The sequence below is a fragment of the Sinocyclocheilus grahami genome, unplaced genomic scaffold, assembly GCF_001515645.1.
Source record: "Sinocyclocheilus grahami isolate Dianchi unplaced genomic scaffold, SAMN03320097.WGS_v1.1 scaffold413.1, whole genome shotgun sequence".
Lineage (NCBI taxonomy): Eukaryota > Metazoa > Chordata > Actinopteri > Cypriniformes > Cyprinidae > Sinocyclocheilus > Sinocyclocheilus grahami.
This window is the reverse complement of record NW_015505592.1, coordinates 41790-62446: the sequence shown is the minus strand read 5'-3', so window position 1 is coordinate 62446 and position 20657 is coordinate 41790. Positions and strand designations below refer to the sequence as shown.

Below are 20657 nucleotides of genomic sequence, written 5' to 3'. Positions count from 1 at the left end.
GTTTTTGTCTCTCTAATTTTGTGTGGGGGTGTGTGTGTGTGTGTGTGTGTGTGTGTGTGTGTGTGTGTGTGTGTGTGTGTGTGTGTGTGTGTGTGTTACATATACATATGTTTGCTACATTGATAATGCAAGTAACTTATTTATTCACAAATTACAATTCGTACTAACTTTTAGCACTCGGCAAGTATTAAGTTTGGACGCTGAATATGGATTGAACTGAAGAAATAATCACACACCCACACAATCTAAACCCATTGTCATTTATTTTTATGAAAGTTTTAGTATTGTAAGAAAACGAAGGTCTCTCTGTACCATTCTGAAGTGTGATCAATAACTGGCCAAAGCAGGATTGACCTGTTGTGTCCTGGTCAGCAGTTCAGTGGACGCCGCTTTGGATTAGGCTAATGTTTATCGATGTGTATATGAGAATGTTTATTATGGGTCGTTGAGGGCATGATGGTTTCCACCATGATGGTCACACCACTACACTGGATTATTGTGAATTTAAACTGAGTTTTGATGTGTTATGTGTAATGGTCTTTTATAAAAAATATTTAGTTTACAAATACTGTGTATTTTTTGCTATAAATTTGATAGCAATTATTAACGTGAGTTAATGATTTAAAAATAATTCAAATAAAAAAAAAAGTTTATAATTTGTTATATTTTACATGTGATTGGTCTATGTTAGAGAGCATTCTGACATGTTGGAAAGCTTAAACACTTCCAGTGACACTGGGTGTTTCTGGTGTAGGCGCGGTGTAACAGTAAATTATGACAGAATTGTCTTGACATAACCTTTTGTTTCTTAAAAAACCTGCATGTACTTGTTTTTTCTTGTCAGCGACCTTTAAGTGTTGTTGTTTTTCTTTCTATCTGCTTTTTACATCAGACATTGTGCACTTAAGCCATACTTAAGCTGTGGCTCAAGATAATTTGTTGGCTTCAGGTCACCAATCAATGTTTATACCACTCCCACCCCTCTACAATCCTGAAATATGTTCCTGTCTTTTTTGACAGTGATCCTGCCCTTGAGATAAGCATCCTGGACATCTTTGGCTTTGAGGAATTCCAGCGCAATGGTTATGAAAAGGTAAGGGCAGACAGCACAGAGATAATGAGGACAATGATAATTACACTTTTAACATCTGATTGTGACCTTTTAAAAGGGTCTTTCATATCATTGTAATGTCACACTGAGGCTAAAATTTACAGCCGCTTTGTAAGTGCAGTCTGTTCAGCTTTTCATCTGACTCTAAAAAACACAAACTGCTCTTCGCCTTGGACTCTGGGCCTCCTAAACCCTCTGCTGCTCTGTACTGGGTTTGATGTGGAGCTGCCACACATACCAGTGGGAATCAAGGCATTGTGCTCATGATCCTGTTTCCCGTACAGGGGAAAGCACTGACCTATCCCACAGTATGCTCCTGCCTTGGGCTGTGACTTTTTTAGACTTAGCGACAGACGGGGTGTTCTTCTGCCGGGTTTTTTTCCATGACAAAGGCATTTCAATCTAAGCGAGACAGGTATTTTTTTTTCTGAATCTGCTCACGCTGACTCCAAATCTGGGTGAGCTGCCTGTGTAGACTGTGTTTTAAGGCATCATAAGTGTGTTCCCGATGTGAAGGCTGTTCCAAAAAGTAGGCAAGAATACATTGAAACAAGCTCAAAAATTCAACACAATGGGCAATAGAGTGTTGCAGGGATGACATAACTTTGCAAGTTAGCATCATTACCCAGTAGGATTTTTCCATTGACTTTGAGCAGAAAATATGCTCTGTGACAGATTCTTAAATGTTACGATCACCAGAACTAAAAAGCTAAAGTAAAGAGCTTTAAGCAATCTAAATCCTTGATAAGATGACTTCAGTGTCACCACCGCTAAGCTTCTGACCATTATTTAAAATCTACAATTTGGAAAGTTTGTATTAGAATAGTTTGTAAGAGTGTAAGTATATATACATTGAGGTTGTGAAAGTAGTGAGTAGATGAGTTTACCTTTTTGGCGTGATGACGTTTAATGTCCCATGTCACGGGTGGGGTATTACTGATGCATTTTATGTCATAGAGTAAAATGTGAAAATATATTAAGCTTGTGATATTCACAGATCTTATTTCAGTCATTTAACCAAAAACCCATTCAATATACCTATTGACTTCAGGGTGATGGAACCAGAAATGCTCAAATTAGAACTCATTTCCAGGTTTTAGGATGGATTCCAGCAGCACTTCATGTAGATTAGATTATAAAAATACTTAATTCATCTTTGAATAATAGTTCAAAACTGACTATAAATGCTTAATTAATAAGCAGTTGTTGGTATTACCATGTTAAGTGTTCTAAATCAGTCAGAAAGGCAGCTTTCTAGGTTTCTGTACAGAGCTTATATGTTTGACTGTACGTCCCAGAGAGGTCAGCTGAGGCGAAACGGAGTGACAATTAAACTGTTTAAATTGTTGTGAAACCATTACTGCATTAGTTGTGGCCGTACTTCACAGAGCTGTTTTATTTTGGACAGTAGCCCGGAGCCAAAGCCAGACCCAGACGCATAGCTGGGTGTGCCATATATATTACATAAATTTTTATTTTATTTTTCCCAAAATCTGAAGAGTAGCATGAAATAAAGCAGCTGCTGTCAAGACCCCGAGTTGTGTTATTTTAGTGTTTTGGAGAGAGACAAATGCCCGTCTGAAGGCTAAGACGCCACGTGTGCGCACCGCCCCCTCATGCCCAGTATCCTCAGTAGCCACGTCCACTGTGCGAGATGTGTTTTTGTACCGGACAGATGAGGTTGACGTTTGAGAGTGGGGGGGTGGGTTTCTCCTCAGCTGAACCCTTGGCATCAGACACAAAGGAGTCTCTGTGCACGGTCGGGATTGACCCATGAACCATCGGCCAAGATTTGGCACCAACCAATGTCATTGTTGTCATAGACTCTATAGGGAAGATGCATGAGGTAATTTAGGGACACTGTAGAGTAATGGTTCATATATAACAGCTCCTGTCTGAGTTGGACATCCACTTCCAACTGTTAAACCAGCTGAGGATCTACATGGGAACTCTTGCTGGAGAGAAAAAAGAAAAGCTTAAACCAGCCTGAGTTGATTTGCTAGTCTTAGCTGGTTTTAGATGGTTTTGTCTGGTTTTGCTTGATGGCCAGCTAGTCACATGGACAAACCGTTTAAGAGTAGCAAACTGGCATAGACTGGTTTGAACTCTTTCCGTGAGCACCACCAAGTTGTGGTTTTGTGTAACAGCTCCAGGCATGTGACCAAAAGCACACAATCGTATTGGTTGGTCAGCTTTAATCACAGGACAATGGAAAAGAGATTAAATGCCTCTCTGTAAAAATGTCCTTCGTGTTGATGTGATGCGACTGTTCGTATCGGCTGAACGGGCTCATTAGCAGCCGTTCATCCAAATTAAAAAAATGTTGCACCAGATTTTCAGACCGAACTTTCGTCATGTTCGTGAACATACCTTTAGACCAGTATTTATGTTCAAGCTGGTGGATCAGCACAGCCAAGCTGAATACTGCAGACATTTTGTGTGAGAATATTTTTAAAGGTCTGTCCCCATCAGTCTAGACGAGGGTCTTTATTTGTATGTCTGAATATGTTCTTTCTGTGACAGATATTCATCTAGACAACTGTTGAGAGGTTGGCAGGTAGGAGTGTGTGTGTGTCATTGCTTAATATCTTCCTTGACAGTGTAGGACAAGGTGTAAATCAGGATTGGTGCTGGAAGAGATAAGTGCTTACCCACAATCCCCTGGGAGATCTCCTTGAGATGGTGTGTGTGACAGGTTGGGGAATGCTTACGAGACACCGAGATGTCGATTGCTTGTCTTCTAAATGGTACGCACCTATAATCCACATGTGAAGGAAGATTTATGGTCTTTGACCTTTGAAGGTCACAAGAAATGAGAAAAAAACTAAAAAACAAATGAGGGGTGAGTGACTGTGATTAAGATGAGAACTAGGTATTTAATGGCCGCTTGGAGTGTTAGTGTTAGTTGTAGTGTTAATCACTTGGTATATACCTTATATGGATTGCTACTGTGGTTCCTGCTTTGGCTTTTTAGGGTTCCTTGTTTTTAACTTTCATCTCAGCAGGATTATGGTGATAAATGATTTAAATGAGTCCAGCGACTGGGTTGTTAGGATGAATTCCTGGAATAAACCCGCTCACTGAAGCGTGTGGAACAGTGAGTGAATGGGTGCGAGGGGTTAATGTTGAACGCTTATTATAGCCAAGTTCGTTAAGAGGTAATTAACGTACATGCCAGCTCTTTGTGTACAGATAAAACTGCCTGTCATATAGCTATTGTTTGGAAATTATGTGTAATGCTAAATATACTTCACAAGTGTGAGCTTTATTTTGCGTGATAATGCACATGAGCTTGCTTCCTAAAAAGTAGTCATATGCAGCCCTAATACACTGTACTCAATCCTTCCCTTTTTGATACAATTATTATATATGTACATGTAATATATATACTCTACATTTTAACTTTATCTTTTTGTAAAATGAAGATCACATTAAAACTGTAAAACATGTTTCTAAGCTTTCATCATTAATATTTTTATACTTTTCAGATTTTTAATATATAGAAGTTAATGTTTTACCCTGGTCCCTAACCCAGATCTTAAAGGGATAGTCCATCTAAAAATGAACATTTTGTTTTGAAAATTGTGTATGTATGTAGGTATGTTGGTAGGTATGTATGTATACGTGGTTTATATCTATTTTAACACACACTGCAATTATAGTAATATAATATATTATAATTGTATATAATAGCTTAATTTCCACCACAACAAACAAAAGTTGTTTATTTATTATTTATTGATTTAATGTACTTAAAGAAAACCATGTCAGTAGAAAGCTAGAGATTGAATATAAAATATGTAATGTTTGAGGAAAAGAAAAAATCAAAGCACATCAGAAGAGAAGACAATATTTTCACCAAGTGTCATTTCAAGTAAAGCTGAATATTTATAAAATTGTGGGGGGGGGGGAAACAAACAAAGACTTGAGATGCACTAGAAATGACACTGTGGTGGAAATGACTTCTAGAAACCTGACAGAACTATTCTGCAAATCCACTCATATCCACTCCACCCTTAAAACTCCACAGGGGCAGAAGTGTCCATAGTTAAGGAGTGACTTGGCCTACATGATTAAATCAACCATTTATGAGTTTAATGAGAAGCATTGTTTGTGACCACATGTCAACAAAGGTGTATAAACATGAAAAAGTAAGTGATTGATCAGTGCGTCAGTGAAAGTGTATTTTATGCTGTTAATATGTAAAATGTCCATACGCCGTGGCTCAACAAAGGCTTTTGTGGTTTTGTTTCTGTAGCTGTGCGTGAACATGGTGAATGAACGGATCAGGCAGTTCACCGCAGACGTGCTCTTCCAGCAGGAGCGACAGGAATGTCTGCAGGAGGGGGTTGCCATGGAGACGCTACGCTCCCTCGGCAACCAGACAGCGGTGCTGGACTTCTTCTTCCAGGTACGCAGTCAGAGCGGTTTTCCGAGAGCCGTGGAAGGAGGGAGGGAGGGAGAGGAAAGAAGTTGGAAAGCTTTTCCCACCCTGAGGCTGCTGACCCTGTACAAGAGCCTCTCTGTTGCCTCTTTAATTGAAGTTACTGCCGTCTCTTCAATTACTGACTCAATAACGGATGTCCTCGCTGACTGTTTTATAAAGACTAACACACATCCAGACGTGTTGAATTCCCTTAGGTGTCGCAAAGATGTGATAAAGCCCATCTTTTAGACTATGACTCTATTAGCCCGTTTGTCAGATGTGTGATCCTTTTATAAGTCTTGAAATGACCAAGTGACACAGCATTTTACACACAGAAGCACATTTTCTCTTGCCACGCACACATTTGTGCTCTACCTCACTATATATATATATTATATTATTCTGTGTACATTTAAATGGGTTTTATGACGGTCTGTTTCAAGCTTTCACATATATGTCTCTTACTGATAAACAGCCCCAACATGTTTGCTACATTTGTTTTAAAAGATTTAGAAGGTCTGTTTATTTTGCATTACCAAAAAAAAATACAAAATAAAAATACAAAATTGTATTAGATGACGTGAAGATATAAAATGGAAATATTATGGTACGTGGTGAGTTTTTTGTTTTGTTTCTACTTTTTTTAAACAGCCCTGCAGTGTGAAGCATGCTTTTTTAAAGATAGAATTATAGAACTAAAATACGATTACAATTGCCCAAATAATATGAATATAGAATATGCATACATAATCATTCTAAAGTATTATAAAATATTAAGAAAAAATGATGTAATAGGTCATGCCAACCACAAGATCAGAGAACTAAATGTCAGCTACACATTTTAATGTAGTATTGTGTGTAAAAAAAAATAATAATAATACAAAATACCATCAAAATACCAATACCATCATGCTTTTTAAGAGATGTACAATATTTCCATACAGTTCTTGTTTATGTAGGCCTCTTTCCTTTGATGGACTGAAACAATTAAGAGAAAATAGGGGCAAATAACACACAACACTCAGCAGTGTTTCTTTGTTCTTCTTTCATGATTTTGCTTCAGTTCGTACACTGTATATTATTATTATTATTATTATTATTACACTGCTCACTGCTCACTGGAATACTTGATTCTGATTGGTCAATCCTTCCATTCTGCAGTCAAGTATTTTTATAATATTTTATAATAGGCACTGAATACTAGGGTTGTAACGGTTCAAATTCATCATGGTTTCGTTTGCATCACGGTTTCAGTATGGTTTGGTGTGTGCTATGTTTAGGGAAAAAAGGACTATTCTGTCAGATAAAAATAAAGAAAATAAGAACAAATAATCTAACTACAAGCAACAGCACAAATAAATACAATAGAGCAAAGATACAAATAAAATAAACAATGCTTTTCAGGTTATTTTAAGTAGGTCTAACATTAGTTTTTAGGTACAGAAATTGAATAAAGTAATCAAATGTAAAATAACATTGCATATTTGACTTTATAAATTAAAGATGAATCCTTATTAAAATTACAAAAGCTATTCAATCAAGAGCAGTGAGTGATTGCCTTGACTTTTGTTGTTTGATTAACATTTAAAAAAAAGTGCTGTCACTTTAAGACAATGCATGGATCCAGTACACTAATACTGTACGTTCAACCGACTATGTCTGCTAGGATACTCGCCAAGACGGGCATGTTGACATCATTTTTGTGTGAATTTGTCCATTCAAGCACAAGTCTTAAAAGAGAAATCAATATTTGCACGCTGAGACCTGAATGCGGGTTTGTCAACACCTGGGTGCTGACGACAGCATAAATGACTGGTCATATTCCAGCATACGGCACTCGCATTAAACCAAGTTTACAAAGCGTGACTGGTTTGTCCACATTGTTTTGTTCATCGATGTTGTTGTAATGTACTGGGAAGCCAGAATGTGTATCCATCGACAGAAACATACAGTACATTAGCCAAACTCTGTCTGTTTTACATGTTGTTATTTTTAACAAGCCCTATTACAGATGCGTCGTCAGATTTAAATTGAATTTATTAAATTAAATTAAATTAAATTAATTAAATTAAATTTTTTACTGAGAACCGTTACACCCCTACCGAATACTATAATTTACTTATAATTTATAATTACTGTTGTCCCACATTTTTCTAACTCCGCTGTGCTTGTGTTTCATGTGTGTTATAGCACTCTACAGTATATAGCAGTCTTTTTCTTCTCACATAATACAATAATTTAAAAAAAAAAATGTAAGTATTGTTTTCTGTGAAATATGCAGGAAAATGTACTGTCAACCAGTAATTGTAATAAAATAAACACCTTCAGACTTTTATTTGTTATATATATATATATATATATACATTTTTTTTATTTTTATGAAATTGACCATCCTACTGTACACAGTGTAACTGTGTGTGTGTGTGTGTGTGTGTGTGTGTGTGTGTGTGTTACAGAAGCCTCAGGGTGTGCTGTGTATCATTGATGAGGAGAGTCAGTCCCTCAGGCCATGTGAAGTCAAACTTTATAAGCGACTGCAGATACAGCTGGATTCCTCTGGTACAGACGCCGTCTCACTCACGACTAAGGATGGCAATGGGAACCCCCCACCCAAAGACCAGGGGCCATCATTTACCATCACTCACTATGCCGGCAAGGTGGGTTATGGGAAACTGCGAGCTCACACATGCACATGCTGAGTTCACGGTCATGTGCTCAGCCGGAGCCTCACACACAAACACAAACCCACAGTCACACACTTCCGAGAAGCCCTCCAGAGAGTCAACACGCTATGTCATGCTGAGAGTGAGGGTTATTATTAGCGCTGAACTCATGTGTGTTTGTGTGTCCTCTATTGCAGGTGACCTATGACCTGACCGGCTCACTGGACAAGAACAAGGATGTTCTTCCCCAAAACATCTTGTTTGTTATGAAAAGTAAGGATTTGGAGTTTTGTGTTCTAGTCAACCTCTATATGGTCAAAAAACTCACCATGGTAACGGTAGCTCCCATCAAAATATCTTGGATACTATAATAGGGTTGTGACGGAGAGGAAATCTTCCCACCGGTTAATCGAAGTGTGGGGAGGGGTAGTTCGCTGGAGTTTTCCCTCTTTTCCTTGCTTTTCTTTGCTTTTAAATAGCCCGTGTGCATTTCGAATTAGTGACATTTCGGCGTCAATTGCTTGAATGGACAACAACAAAACAGTACAACGACAAACTCACTTATATTAAACATAGCACGGAGATAACTTATTCATTCACTACCATACAACAGTTTGGAGTTTGCAAGATTTAAAAAAGATTTTAAAAGAAGTGTCTTATTCTCACCAAGGCTGCATTTATTTGATCAAAACTACAGTAAAACCGTAATATTGTGAAATATAATTTTCAATTTAAAATCACTGTTTTCTATTTTAATATATTTTAAAATGCAGATCATTCCTGTGATGGTAAAGCTGAATTTTCAGCAGCCATTACTCCAGTCTTCAGTGTCACAAACAGTTGTGCTGCTTAATATTTTGTAGAAACCCTGATACATTTTATTTCAGCACTCTTTGATGAATAGAAATTTTAAAACAACAGCATTTATTTGAAATATCAATCTTTTGTAACAATCTAAATATCTTCTCTGTCACATTTGATCAATTTAATGCATCCTCGATGAATAAAAGTATTCATTTCTTTAAAAAAAAAATCGTACTGACTACTTGGGTAGCATTTTAATGCATCATAAATGCATATCTGAAACCAAAATCACCATGTGATCAACATTAATGATACTTCCTTTCAGCCAAATGCTAAGACTGCTTACCTTGTATCCTTTGTGATGAATGCACTCTCATAATGCATTGCCTTGAGTGAAAAATATCCATCCAAGATGGTGAACAGTTTGAGAAGTACTGTTAAACATAGTTTAGTGTAATTACAAATGGATTATTTTACCGAATATTTATTTGTGCTGAACTTATTAGTGGATAAATTGTTAGCTTCGCAACATTCTAGACTCTAGAAATCAGTAGTGAGTCAGATCTTTTGTGTGCTTCATGTAAAGTCGTGGCCTAATGGTTAGAGAGTTGGACTCGTAACCCAAAGGTTGCGGGTTCGAGTCTCGTACCGGCAGGGATTGTAGGTGGGGGGAGTGTATGTACAGCGCTCTCTCCCACCTTCAATACCACGACTGAGGTGCTCTTGAGCAAGGCACCGAACCCCCAACTGCTCCCTGTGCGCCGCAGCAAAAAATGGCTGCCCACTGCTCCGGGTGTGTGTTCACGGTGTGTGTGTGTGTTCACTGCTGTGTGTGCATTTTGGATGGGATAAATGCAGAGCACTAATTCCGAGTATGGGTCACCATACTTGGCCACATGTCACTTCACTTCACTTCACTTCACTTAAAGAGCGTTGCATGCAAGACAAAAAAAGTATAGTGCTCAAAAGAATTCACTTATGTGGTTAGTTAGTGTTGCTACTTAGCTAGTTACTCCTCAACATTGTGGATGTGTGAACTGTGATCTTAACATGTATACCTGCTGCAGTGCATTCCGTGTAAGTTTTAGCATTCGCCCTCACTCTATACACCTGCTCGTCTCCCCATGTTTAGCAGGTCAGAGGTCAACATGAGGCAGGAGCGTGTGCTCACATAGAGATTTGAATGGGGTGCTGTTATGTTGTTTGTGGGGGATGGTGAAAATGAGGGGAAACAATTAGCTCTGGTGCCTGGCGTAATTAAGCTCCAAACGTGTATAGCCTTGTGTTTATTTTCTCTCTCCATCTCTCTCTTCCCCCCCCCCTGAGCAGCAAGTGAGAACGTGCTCATCCATCAAATGTTCCAGTGTAAGCTGACTCAGACGGGCTCATTGGTTCCCCACCACCAGCGACTGAAGCTCCGCGGGCCCAAAGGCACTCTGCTTAACAAGAGCACTACGCTAGATCCTGCCAGAGACGCCAAGAAATATGTGGAATTGAACAAGGTACAATAGTGGAACCTTCACAGCCTATTGGCACCAATTTCATTGTTTAACCTAATTATTTATAAAGTATTTTTTTATATATAAAATATTTGGTAACACTTTACACATATTCACTATTAGCCAAGAGTTTTCCCTGAACAAACTCCTAATTTGCTGCTTATTAATATTGAAGACGCAATAGTTAGTAAGATAGTTGTTAAGTTTAGGTATGATGTAAGATTAAGGGATCTAAAATATGGTCATGCAGAATAAGGTATTAATATGTGCTTCATAAGTACTAATAAACAGCCTATATGATAGGAATATGCATGCTAATAAGCAGCTAATTAGTAGCGAGAATCGGTCCTTAAAATAAAGTGTTACCAAATATTATTTTGTTTGTTTGTTTGTTTCAATAAATATATTACTAGTACATTTTGATTGTACAATTATTATTATTTATATTTAAATTTTACATAACCTTTTAAAATACATGATTTTATAATAATGTTTAAAAAAATATTTGCATGGAATTCTAATAAATAATACATTTCATATAATATTTCTATATTTATTTATTTGTTTTATTTTTATTTTGACACTGGAACCTTCACAGCCTATTGAAACCAATTTCATTTTTAACACATTTATTTATAAAATAATTTTATTTTTAACTATCTGTTTGTTTACTTTTTCGTGACAACATATTTTGTATTGTAACTAAAACAGCAATGATTTATTGAGAGAATGGAGAAAACTCAGCATTGGATTTGGACTTTGAAAAAAATATTCTTGGAATATTCAACGATAACCAGTACATTTTAACACATCCTTTGGTCACGCACATGGGCTTCCCTCAGTCCACTGTGACGTAGATGTTTAAGCTCTGGCATTAAGTCTGTACTCCGTGTGGCTTCACAGTCCTCCATAAACGCATACAGTGACGAGTATGCACCACATGACTCTGCCGCAAACATGACCGGACCAGTCAGAACAAACCGTGCCTTTTCACGAGCTGTAGTATTTTTAGCTTATCAAGTCTGCACGGGGAAGTGACCTAGATTAGACGTTACCCTAAATACATTGTCCATTGATCAGCTTTCCACAGCCAGATATCCCATTCAGAGAAAACACAGGGCTTTAACCGACTGCGTCACATCAGGCACAAACACACACGGATGCGTCACTTGGGGTGTTTGCTCTTCACACAGCTGCGATTCTCAATCACCCTCCTCCCTTTTCTTCTCTCAGTCTGTTTTTCTCTCCAATTTCAATGATGTGCAGTCAATTTCATTCTCGCTGTTTCTTTTTCCACTCTCTCTCTGTCACAGATCTGAGATGACTTCTAGGGTAAATCTCACAAAAACACATCAGCTGAGGATCCAGAATTCATCTAAATGTTTCGTAAAATGTTTAAATTAAATTCTAAGTGTGTATTTATATTTGTGTGTATATAATACATAGTGATTCTTTTTATTGGCTTTGACATTTTGTGTTAAAGCAAAGTGTATAAATACATTATGAAACTATCAGATTAAGAACCATATAGAATTAAGATATTTGTGTGAATATTAGCTGTTTTGCAACTTTGCACGTGTCTCGTCCAATAATATTGCATTGTACGGAGCCCTGTGCATAATGTGGAGGAAAAAAAGAAGACACTGCAATTGATTTGTGCTTAGTTTGTTTGGGGGGGGGGGCGTGCATGCAAACGTGGCCAAGAATTAGGGATTTGTTTCAATAACTTAATTTGTTCCCTTGTTTAATTCCCTTATGAATTTATGGCCAAGTTTTATTAATTCAGTCCCTTGTTTTAGGTCAGTCGTGGTCATGTTGTACTAATTTGCTATCTTGTTTTAGTTCAATTTACCTAAAGGAAACAAATTAGAACAACATGGCCATGATTGACTTAAAATGCGGGAACAAATTAATAAAACATGGGTGTGCATTAATAAGTTGTGGGAACAAATTCTTAATTGATGGCCACAATGTCTTTTTGTTTTGTTTTTTTCCACCATGCCATGTGCAGGGCTCTGCAGTATTGCTGTTTTGAGTCTTTTGTTAATAGTTATAATTCAGCACAGCTATTTTTACACTGACTAATTTGTTAAAAATAATCTTTTGCATCCATTAAGTTACAGACAAATGAGATGAAGATGAATTCACTGGGTTATTGGAAAATATATCACTATATAGTTCTGTAATATATAAGACAATTTTAAGTTGAATTTCCATCATGCATAAATCTATTGTGATCAGTGCAAATGGTCATAATGATTCAAAATAATCCTTGATTTTTTTTATGCAAAATATAATTGTATTTATTTATTATGATTCTGAGGTGAAATATGACCGATACATGTTCTTGAGATTCACCCTTGACTTTTATAAGGCACATTTGACTGTCACTTCCATTCTCTCTTTCCTTCTTCAGTTCCTTTCTTTGTCTTTTAATCATATATGCCATCTCTCTTTTCATTCTCTTCTGTCTATATTCAGGTCAGTGCTCTGGTGTGTGTGTGTGTGTGTGTGAGAGAGAGAGAGGCTCAGTCTTATGTAAGACACCCAGTACATGAGCCGCTGGCAGCCCTGGTTACCCACATACCCTGGTTTTACCCTCTTACATAAGTTTCTTACATTTCAGTTCCCATAGAGCAGGGGTGCCCAACCCTGCTCCTGGCGAGCGACTGTCCTGTAAAGTTCAGCTCCAACCCTAATCAAACACACCTGAAGCAACTAATTATGGTCTTCAGGATCACTTAAAAATTAAAGGCAGGTGTCTTTGATTAGAGTTGGAGCTAAACTTTGCAGGACAGTCGATCGCCAGGAGCAGGGTTGGGCACCCCTGCCATAGAGTGACTGGGACAGTAATATGAAGTAACATGATGAGATCCTGCTGTGGCTTGAAACAGAAAAGCACAAATGAATTGTTTGTTTGGTTTGGTTTGCCCTTTGATGAGAGAAATTGGATGAAAAAGTTGCACCAGATTTTATTTTTCTTTCTTTTGTTGTGTGTCATGAAAATGAGTAGATTTGGTGTAGTAGCGGAGTTTTCTGGGAATCAGGGCACCCCGGAGAGATTTTGATTTAAAGCAGCAGTTTGCTGCGAATTATAATCATTTTCTTTCCTACTGAGTAGCTAAATGAGTGAGCTGTGTCATGAGTGTCTGGCCTTTTTTTCCCACCAGAACGGCTGTTTGACTAAGAAAAAACTAATTGTCCCTTTTTACACTGCACAGCTTGAACTACTTTTGTTTTTAAAACAATATTATATCACCTTTAATTGCTTTCATATGGCACTAGGGAAAAACATATTGTGATTCTAAAACCAGCTATACTGAAGGATGCATTCAATTGATTAAAAGTGAAGTAAAGACAATTAAATAGGGGTCAAATATGAGATCCCATTTGAAAATAAATTTACAAAAGTGATTTTATATACAGTGGTGTGAAAAAGTGTTGGCCCCCTTCCTGATTTCTTATTTTTTTGCATGTTTGTCACACTTTAATGTTTCAGATCATCAAACAAATTTAAATATTAGTAAAAGATAACACAAGTGAACACAACATGCAGTTTTTAAATGAAGGTTTTTATTATTAAGGGAAAAGCTGTACATAGAAACCATATTAAATGCAAATAAAGGGTCTCCTTTAATGCTTCAATAAAATATCAAATATGGGTGAAATAATGTTCTATCATTATTTAGCATAATAAATATATTTATGTAAAAATTAAACAACATACTTATTCTGGCCTGTGCTTATTAAAATATGTGAATAAGTAAATAAGTAAGAATACGTGATCGTTCTAAAATGTATTACATTTTAAAGGATAGTGACAAAGATTGGTAAACATTTAAATTACAATTAACTAGTTTTTAGAGGATGCACTGTGATGCTTAAATAGTCTTTAATGTGATCTAATGATTCTGGTTCTAAATATGCCTGACAAGATTTTTTAAATTTTTCATTTGGTATATGAACTCTTGTTCATCATTTATATTTTAAATAAATGCTGTCCTACTGAACTTTCTATTCATGAAAGAAACCTGGCAAAAACAGAGAATGAAAGCTGTATGAGTCAAAATAATCAAGACAAAGAATCAGACACACCATTATTGGTGAACTATCATTAAATCGCCACCTCAATTTAGAGTGACTTACTGTGCGTTATTTCCCAGAACAGACTCCCTCTAGGGTTAAAGGGGCACGATGATCATATAGCCGAACTGTGAAGTCTAACTTTCCAGTTCCTGAGTCACCTTTAGTTCAAATTAAATTAGCTGCTTTTGTAGTAGTGACCTAGATCCATTAGACCAATGGTTCTCAATTCCAGTCCTCGTGCACCACCGCTCTGCACATTTAGCATGCATCTCTCATCACTTCAGACGTTTGAGGTATATTACATACGTCACACTTCACACTTCTCTAGTAAGGTTTGTCTGTGTGTGAACCTAACCTAACCGCCCACTGCCAAGAAACTGGCAAATCTTCTGCTTGTTCTTAAAAGCTGAATAATTCTAAATGAACTCCGTTATTTTGACAGGAAAATACAACAGAGAATATGGTTTACATGTAGCTCGTCGATTCAGTGTGGGTATGTAAGTCTCTCGCTCTCTCTCTTTGCATGTGCGAGAGAAACAGCGCTATCAGCAAAGCGACGGCGAGTCGTGCGCCTTCACACTAGAGTTTACGGTGCGTCAAATACAGGTACGCTGTGCATCAATCGAGTACATGACTAGATCCATTGAGCACATCCAAATAGTACAGATCGCTTGACGGAGAGCAAAACGCTCAAGCGCTCAGTCAGCGTGTTTATCGAGTTAAAATATATCTTTGCTAAACTTGTAATTAGCCTGTAACACACACTGGCGAGTAAAATCTAAGAATGTATTAGCCAATGGCTAATATTAGACATTATTTAACTTTAGTCGCCCAGAGTAAGAATTTAGTTGCATACTCGAGTGATTTACTCGCAATGTAGAGAGTTATTTCCACCAATGACTTGAATACAGTCCATGTAGAGATTCAAGTACAGGGTGTACTGTATCAGGATTACCAGGATGACCTGTGCTGATTTGTATTATAACCTGATGACGAAGGAAACGGATAGACACGGTCTACCTTTAACAGAAATATTGTCAGTATTTCCCTTTCGGGTGAAAATACAGAAATCTGGGGGTATATTACTGTGTGTTTGTGTTTGTTTGCGTTTGCATGATTCATTCATAGCTCCTGTACAACTCTGTTGCCATGCCAACATTATCTTAAAAGGGCATGAATATGAAAAGTCACATCTAGAGCACCTCTCCTCCTTCCCCTCTCTAGTCCTGATATATAGAAGCCTCACTAACACCGAAGCCATTCTTAAAACCCATGTATGTCATTGTGTTAGCAAAATATGAAAGCAAGTGGCATTTAATTTAAAGAAAGAACACAAGCACGCTTTAAGCAAAACATTTTACAAAAGATTATTAATTATAAAACAAAATAGTTGATACAACGAAATATCTGGACTCTTTCTTGTCAAACATTTAGCATTGTGTTATGTTTTGCCCCACAATTAAAACGACAGAGTTTTAAGAATTTATTTATAAGAATTTAAATATGATGTTAAGACATATTATTGGGAAATATTGAGTGACAACTGACATTAATATGCATTACAAAAATAGTCTGCTAAATTGTTATAAAATCTTCTTGATTTGCATTACAACTATCTGAATTTCATCTTACTGGCCATATAAACATCAGCAACTGCATGTACATCTAACATACTTAATTAGACCTAATTAATTCATTCATTCATTCAGTTTGGGCCTCTGAAAAAAATTGAGATATGAGCTCCATATTCTCAATATATCATATTATATGAACCATAATTGTATCAGATATAGGCCTAATATTCAAATTAGTAATTTTTTTAATTTTTTTTAATTTATTTAGTTAGATGCCAGATGGGTAAAAATAAATAAGTAAAAAAATATAAAATAAATAAATGAAATAAAAATATAGATTTTTTTTATTTAAGTGTTGTATTATTTTTACTATTTTATTAATTTTTTTTATTTTATTAACAGGCTAACAGGTGACTTATTTTTATTTTTTTGCCTCTGCAGCTCCTGAAGAAAAAGGGAGCGACGTCCTTCCTGCAGAGACTGGAGCGTTGTGGACCGGTCACTGTGGCAGTGCAGCTTAGGGTAAGTTCACATTAGAACCACTGCCAGATTCCAAACCTGACCTGAGCTGACCTGGCCCAGCCCGGCCCATCCAGATGCTCATTGTGCTCTGTGGATTTGACTTCTTGTTTCCAGCAGAGCTGGATCTCTTCAAAAGCCTGCAGGCTCACAGAACCAAAAAGCTGCCTGACAGCTAAACATTATAGATCTGCCAGGAAGGCGTCTTAAAGGCCCATGTGTTTGAGGTTTGAACAACAGTCTTTAAAAGAAGTGTTCTAGTGTTGTGCCCATCTCATAGGATCAGTGTGGTTAGTGGGGAGGAAGGATTCTGGCCTGCTGATGTTTTAGTGATTAGGGTGGGTGATTGTGGATAGTAGTGGATTCTGTATGAATGAACAGCAGGCTCACTATTACTGTGGGAGAGAACATTCCTTCAGAGAACATGGCTTCAACATGCCATCAATCATCTGATATCTGAGATGGGAATCTTGCAATTCTGGTTCTTTTAGCAACACTGATTTGAATTTATCATAAAATTCAATATTAAACATTATTTACTATATAAATACTCTTACATTATACAATATGTTTAAGGTTTATGACAGAATTTAGTTGATGTGGATTTATGCAATTTAATATGTATAATATATTTAATGTTGTAATGTAATATTAATTTAATATGAAATGAAATATTATTTATAAACTGCTGTTCAAAGTTTGGGTTCACTATTTTTTTCTTTCTAGAGAATCAATGCTTTTATTCAGCAATAACAATAAATTGATGAAAAGTGACAGGACGTGGCAGTACCCTTGGAGCCGGGCTTCTCATAGCTTGTCAGATATTGAGGCGACACCATATCGCTGCCAAATGTCATGCATAATAACGGCTTGAGGTGCGGTAGATATTCGGCTTGAGACGGTCACTAGTCTGTCCTTTGTCCTGCAAATATTTAAATAAAACATTGAGATTTTTGTTTGTATTTCAAAAATTGTTACTAAAGCAAGAGATTTTGTGAAATCTTTTAGTCAGTTTTACTAATATATATGCCTCTGTAGCTCAGTGCTCCATTCACGTTAAGTGAAGAATACACGTTTACAGAAAATCATTCGATTCACATCCCTATCCCTAACCCTGCAATTGGCCCTTTGTAACACACTCACCTATTAACGTATGCAGACGTGCTCTTGCTTTCATCCTGACCTCATTCTCATGTCAGTGGAATGCAGATACATGTATGTAGGGTATGTGCTTATGTTCACACGTTCTACACTGCATGACCTGATTTCATACCCCGTGTTCTGCACAACGAGATGTAAGGGGTAGTGCAGGGGTTTATGACAAGAGCACACAGTGTTCCTCTCTAATCTGTCCTCTCTGTTCAGGGCTGATTAGGTCATGAAGCGCATTCAATGCACAGCGCTCGCACAAACACACACGTTATTTGTCTACGCCTAAATAGCTCCCAGACGAGAGCGGTAGAAGAGATGTGAAATCCTTCAGCAATAATAAATAACATCTAGTCGAATGTGTAAGGTCCGCGCACCTGGCCCAATGAAGGTATCCATTGGCGGATGAAGGTCTCTTGCGTGTTCGGTCTTTTCAGCGCGCAGTGTTATTCAATTTAGGTTTAACTCAATCTGACTCCATTTTTGTATCTGATTTCTAATTTAGGTTGAAAGGCACATTGGTTGTTTGTCGGTCTCTGATTATTCTTACATTATGGTGATCAAAGTTTCTCTTAACTCTTAGGATCTGTATTACCTTTTAGTAAGATTAAGACCATTGTACCACTTGCCCTGAAACTATTCAAATGAAACCAAACATGACTGTAAATCTTATTTGCATTCATTTAGAACATTATATTCTTGACCAGTTTGAGTGAATCCAGTGGAGGGAGGAGATGAAAAGCCACAGATGCATATGTGAGAGAGGCATTTCCCGCACCACCCCTCTGTGGGGTGTCCTTGAGGTGCCGTTGCATTGTTTGCCTCTCAGGAGATCAAAGTATTCTAGTTTCTTTTATCCTTACAAATGTGTTTTTCATTAGCGTTTGTCCTCACGGAAAGATGGAACAGCCGTAATTGGCAGCTTTTTTCGTTTATTCCTTTGAATGGCTGATTGTATGTTATATGGACTGCTGCGCCGTCTTTCCCCATCTCTTGTCTGTCGGCTGGCAACAGTAGAAATGTCACATGACGACGGCAGGCTCTTTGCCGTCCGTGCTGACTCAGCACAGGCTCCTTGGCCTATGACATCATCATTCAGAGGCAGCATTTTTCCATTTGTGCCTCGTAAGTACAGTACGCCCACATGGAGTCTGCATGTGCAGGGCTCCGCAGAAACCTCTGAAGATTTCCAATCATCGTTCACATAGCCCTCACCTCTTGCATTTTTGTTTATTAAATATGGCGCTTTTTACACATTTGCTATGGTATTCGCACAGTGCATGTGACGTAAATTTATGCTCAACATGTGTGCCTTAAATAATTTTTTTGTCCATAAGGTGGCAACACATTGTTTCAAAGTTGAAGTTTTTATGTGATGTTACACTAATGGAAATGGTTATTGTTATCAGATTTGCAGTAAAGACTAATATACTAGGACAGAGATATTAAAAGACAAAGTACGCATAACGTACTGAGGCCCAGAATATGAATTCAAGGCGGGAACTTCCACATTAAAGAGTTAGTTCACCCAAAAATGAAAATTCTGTCGTTAATTACTCACCCTCATGTCGTTCCACACCCCTAAGACCTTCGTTCATCTTCAGAACACAAATTAAGATATTTTTGATCAAATCCGATGGCTCAGAGAGGCCTCCATTGACAGCAATGCCACCCAAACTCTCAAGATCCATAAAGGTACTAAAGACGTCGTTAAAACAGTCGACGTGACTACAGTGGTTCTACAATAATTTTATGAAGCGACGAGAATACTTTTTGTGTGCAAAAACAAAACAAAAATAATGACTTTATTCAACAACCTCTTCTCTTCTATGTCATTCTCATACGTTGTTTACGTCCAGCGCTTCCAGGTTCTATGTCAGAATGGCGTCTCATTATTGGACAGCTCCTGCATCAGCATCGCACGCATGCGTCGCGCTGCTCACATGTGCAGCTTTGGCCAATAATGAGCTGGCGTTCAGATGTGGAACACGGAAGCCTTCACTGTGCTTACTGCGCTAACCACGTAAGGATAATGACAGGGAAGAAAAGAGATTGCTGAATAAAGTTATAATTTTTGAGGGTTTTTTTGCATCAGGACATGACTAGATATCAGTGGTTAAAGACTGTTTCTATAAAGTTGGGCAGTTCCAACTTTGCAAGGACAGTCTGGCGAGTCAGGCGCTTCTGACTCACAGCCTGTAAGTACGTTTTTTATATTTAAATAATTTGCCACTGATGATTCAAACACGAGTTTTGGGCAGTGTAGAGTAGGCTTGTTGTTTATTGTTTCTCCGATCACAAATGCAGACATGGTTTTATGTTTACGCAGCGCGATACGCAATGCAACGTGTAAAAAGACAGTATAAGTCATTATAATCAGTAATTATGTCCCCACTGGATGCAACAAATGTCTCGTTTGTAATGGGTTTTATTGGTTTTGTCTTGTCTAGTGATGTCCGGATCGCGAACGAATCGTTCTATTTAACCGGATCTTCTTAGTGAACCGGTCGAACCAGTTCACCAAATCGATCTGAATCGTTTGAAACGTTTCGCGTCTCCAGTACGCACTAATCCACAAATTACTTAAGTTATTCAGTTTATAAACGTGCCTGACACTCCCTCTGACGCGAAATAAACCAATATCCCGAGTTATTCAGTTACTCCTAACAGTACATTGACTGAACTGCTGAAAGAGAACCGATGATGGGATGTGCACGAGCAGAGCAGCTGGACTGAGTCTCGTCCTGCTGGGAGACGGCATCACATCCCTGTTAAGGGGCGTAACATTTCCGTCACACGCTTGAGGCATTCGGCCAATCACAACAC

General features: G+C 37.7%; 1 protein-coding gene across 1 annotated transcript in view; it reads left to right on the top strand.

The window, feature by feature from the left end:
• The window catches only part of myo16 (myosin XVI), a 182646-nt gene that overhangs the window by 121401 nt on the left and 40588 nt on the right, over positions 1 to 20657 (top strand). Inside the window, exons 21-26 of the mRNA XM_016232534.1 lie at positions 1021 to 1093; positions 5370 to 5522; positions 7994 to 8194; positions 8398 to 8473; positions 10334 to 10506; positions 16605 to 16685. Coding sequence (XP_016088020.1) covers positions 1021 to 1093; positions 5370 to 5522; positions 7994 to 8194; positions 8398 to 8473; positions 10334 to 10506; positions 16605 to 16685 — 757 coding nt within the window. The remainder of the gene's footprint in view (positions 1 to 1020; positions 1094 to 5369; positions 5523 to 7993; positions 8195 to 8397; positions 8474 to 10333; positions 10507 to 16604; positions 16686 to 20657) is intronic.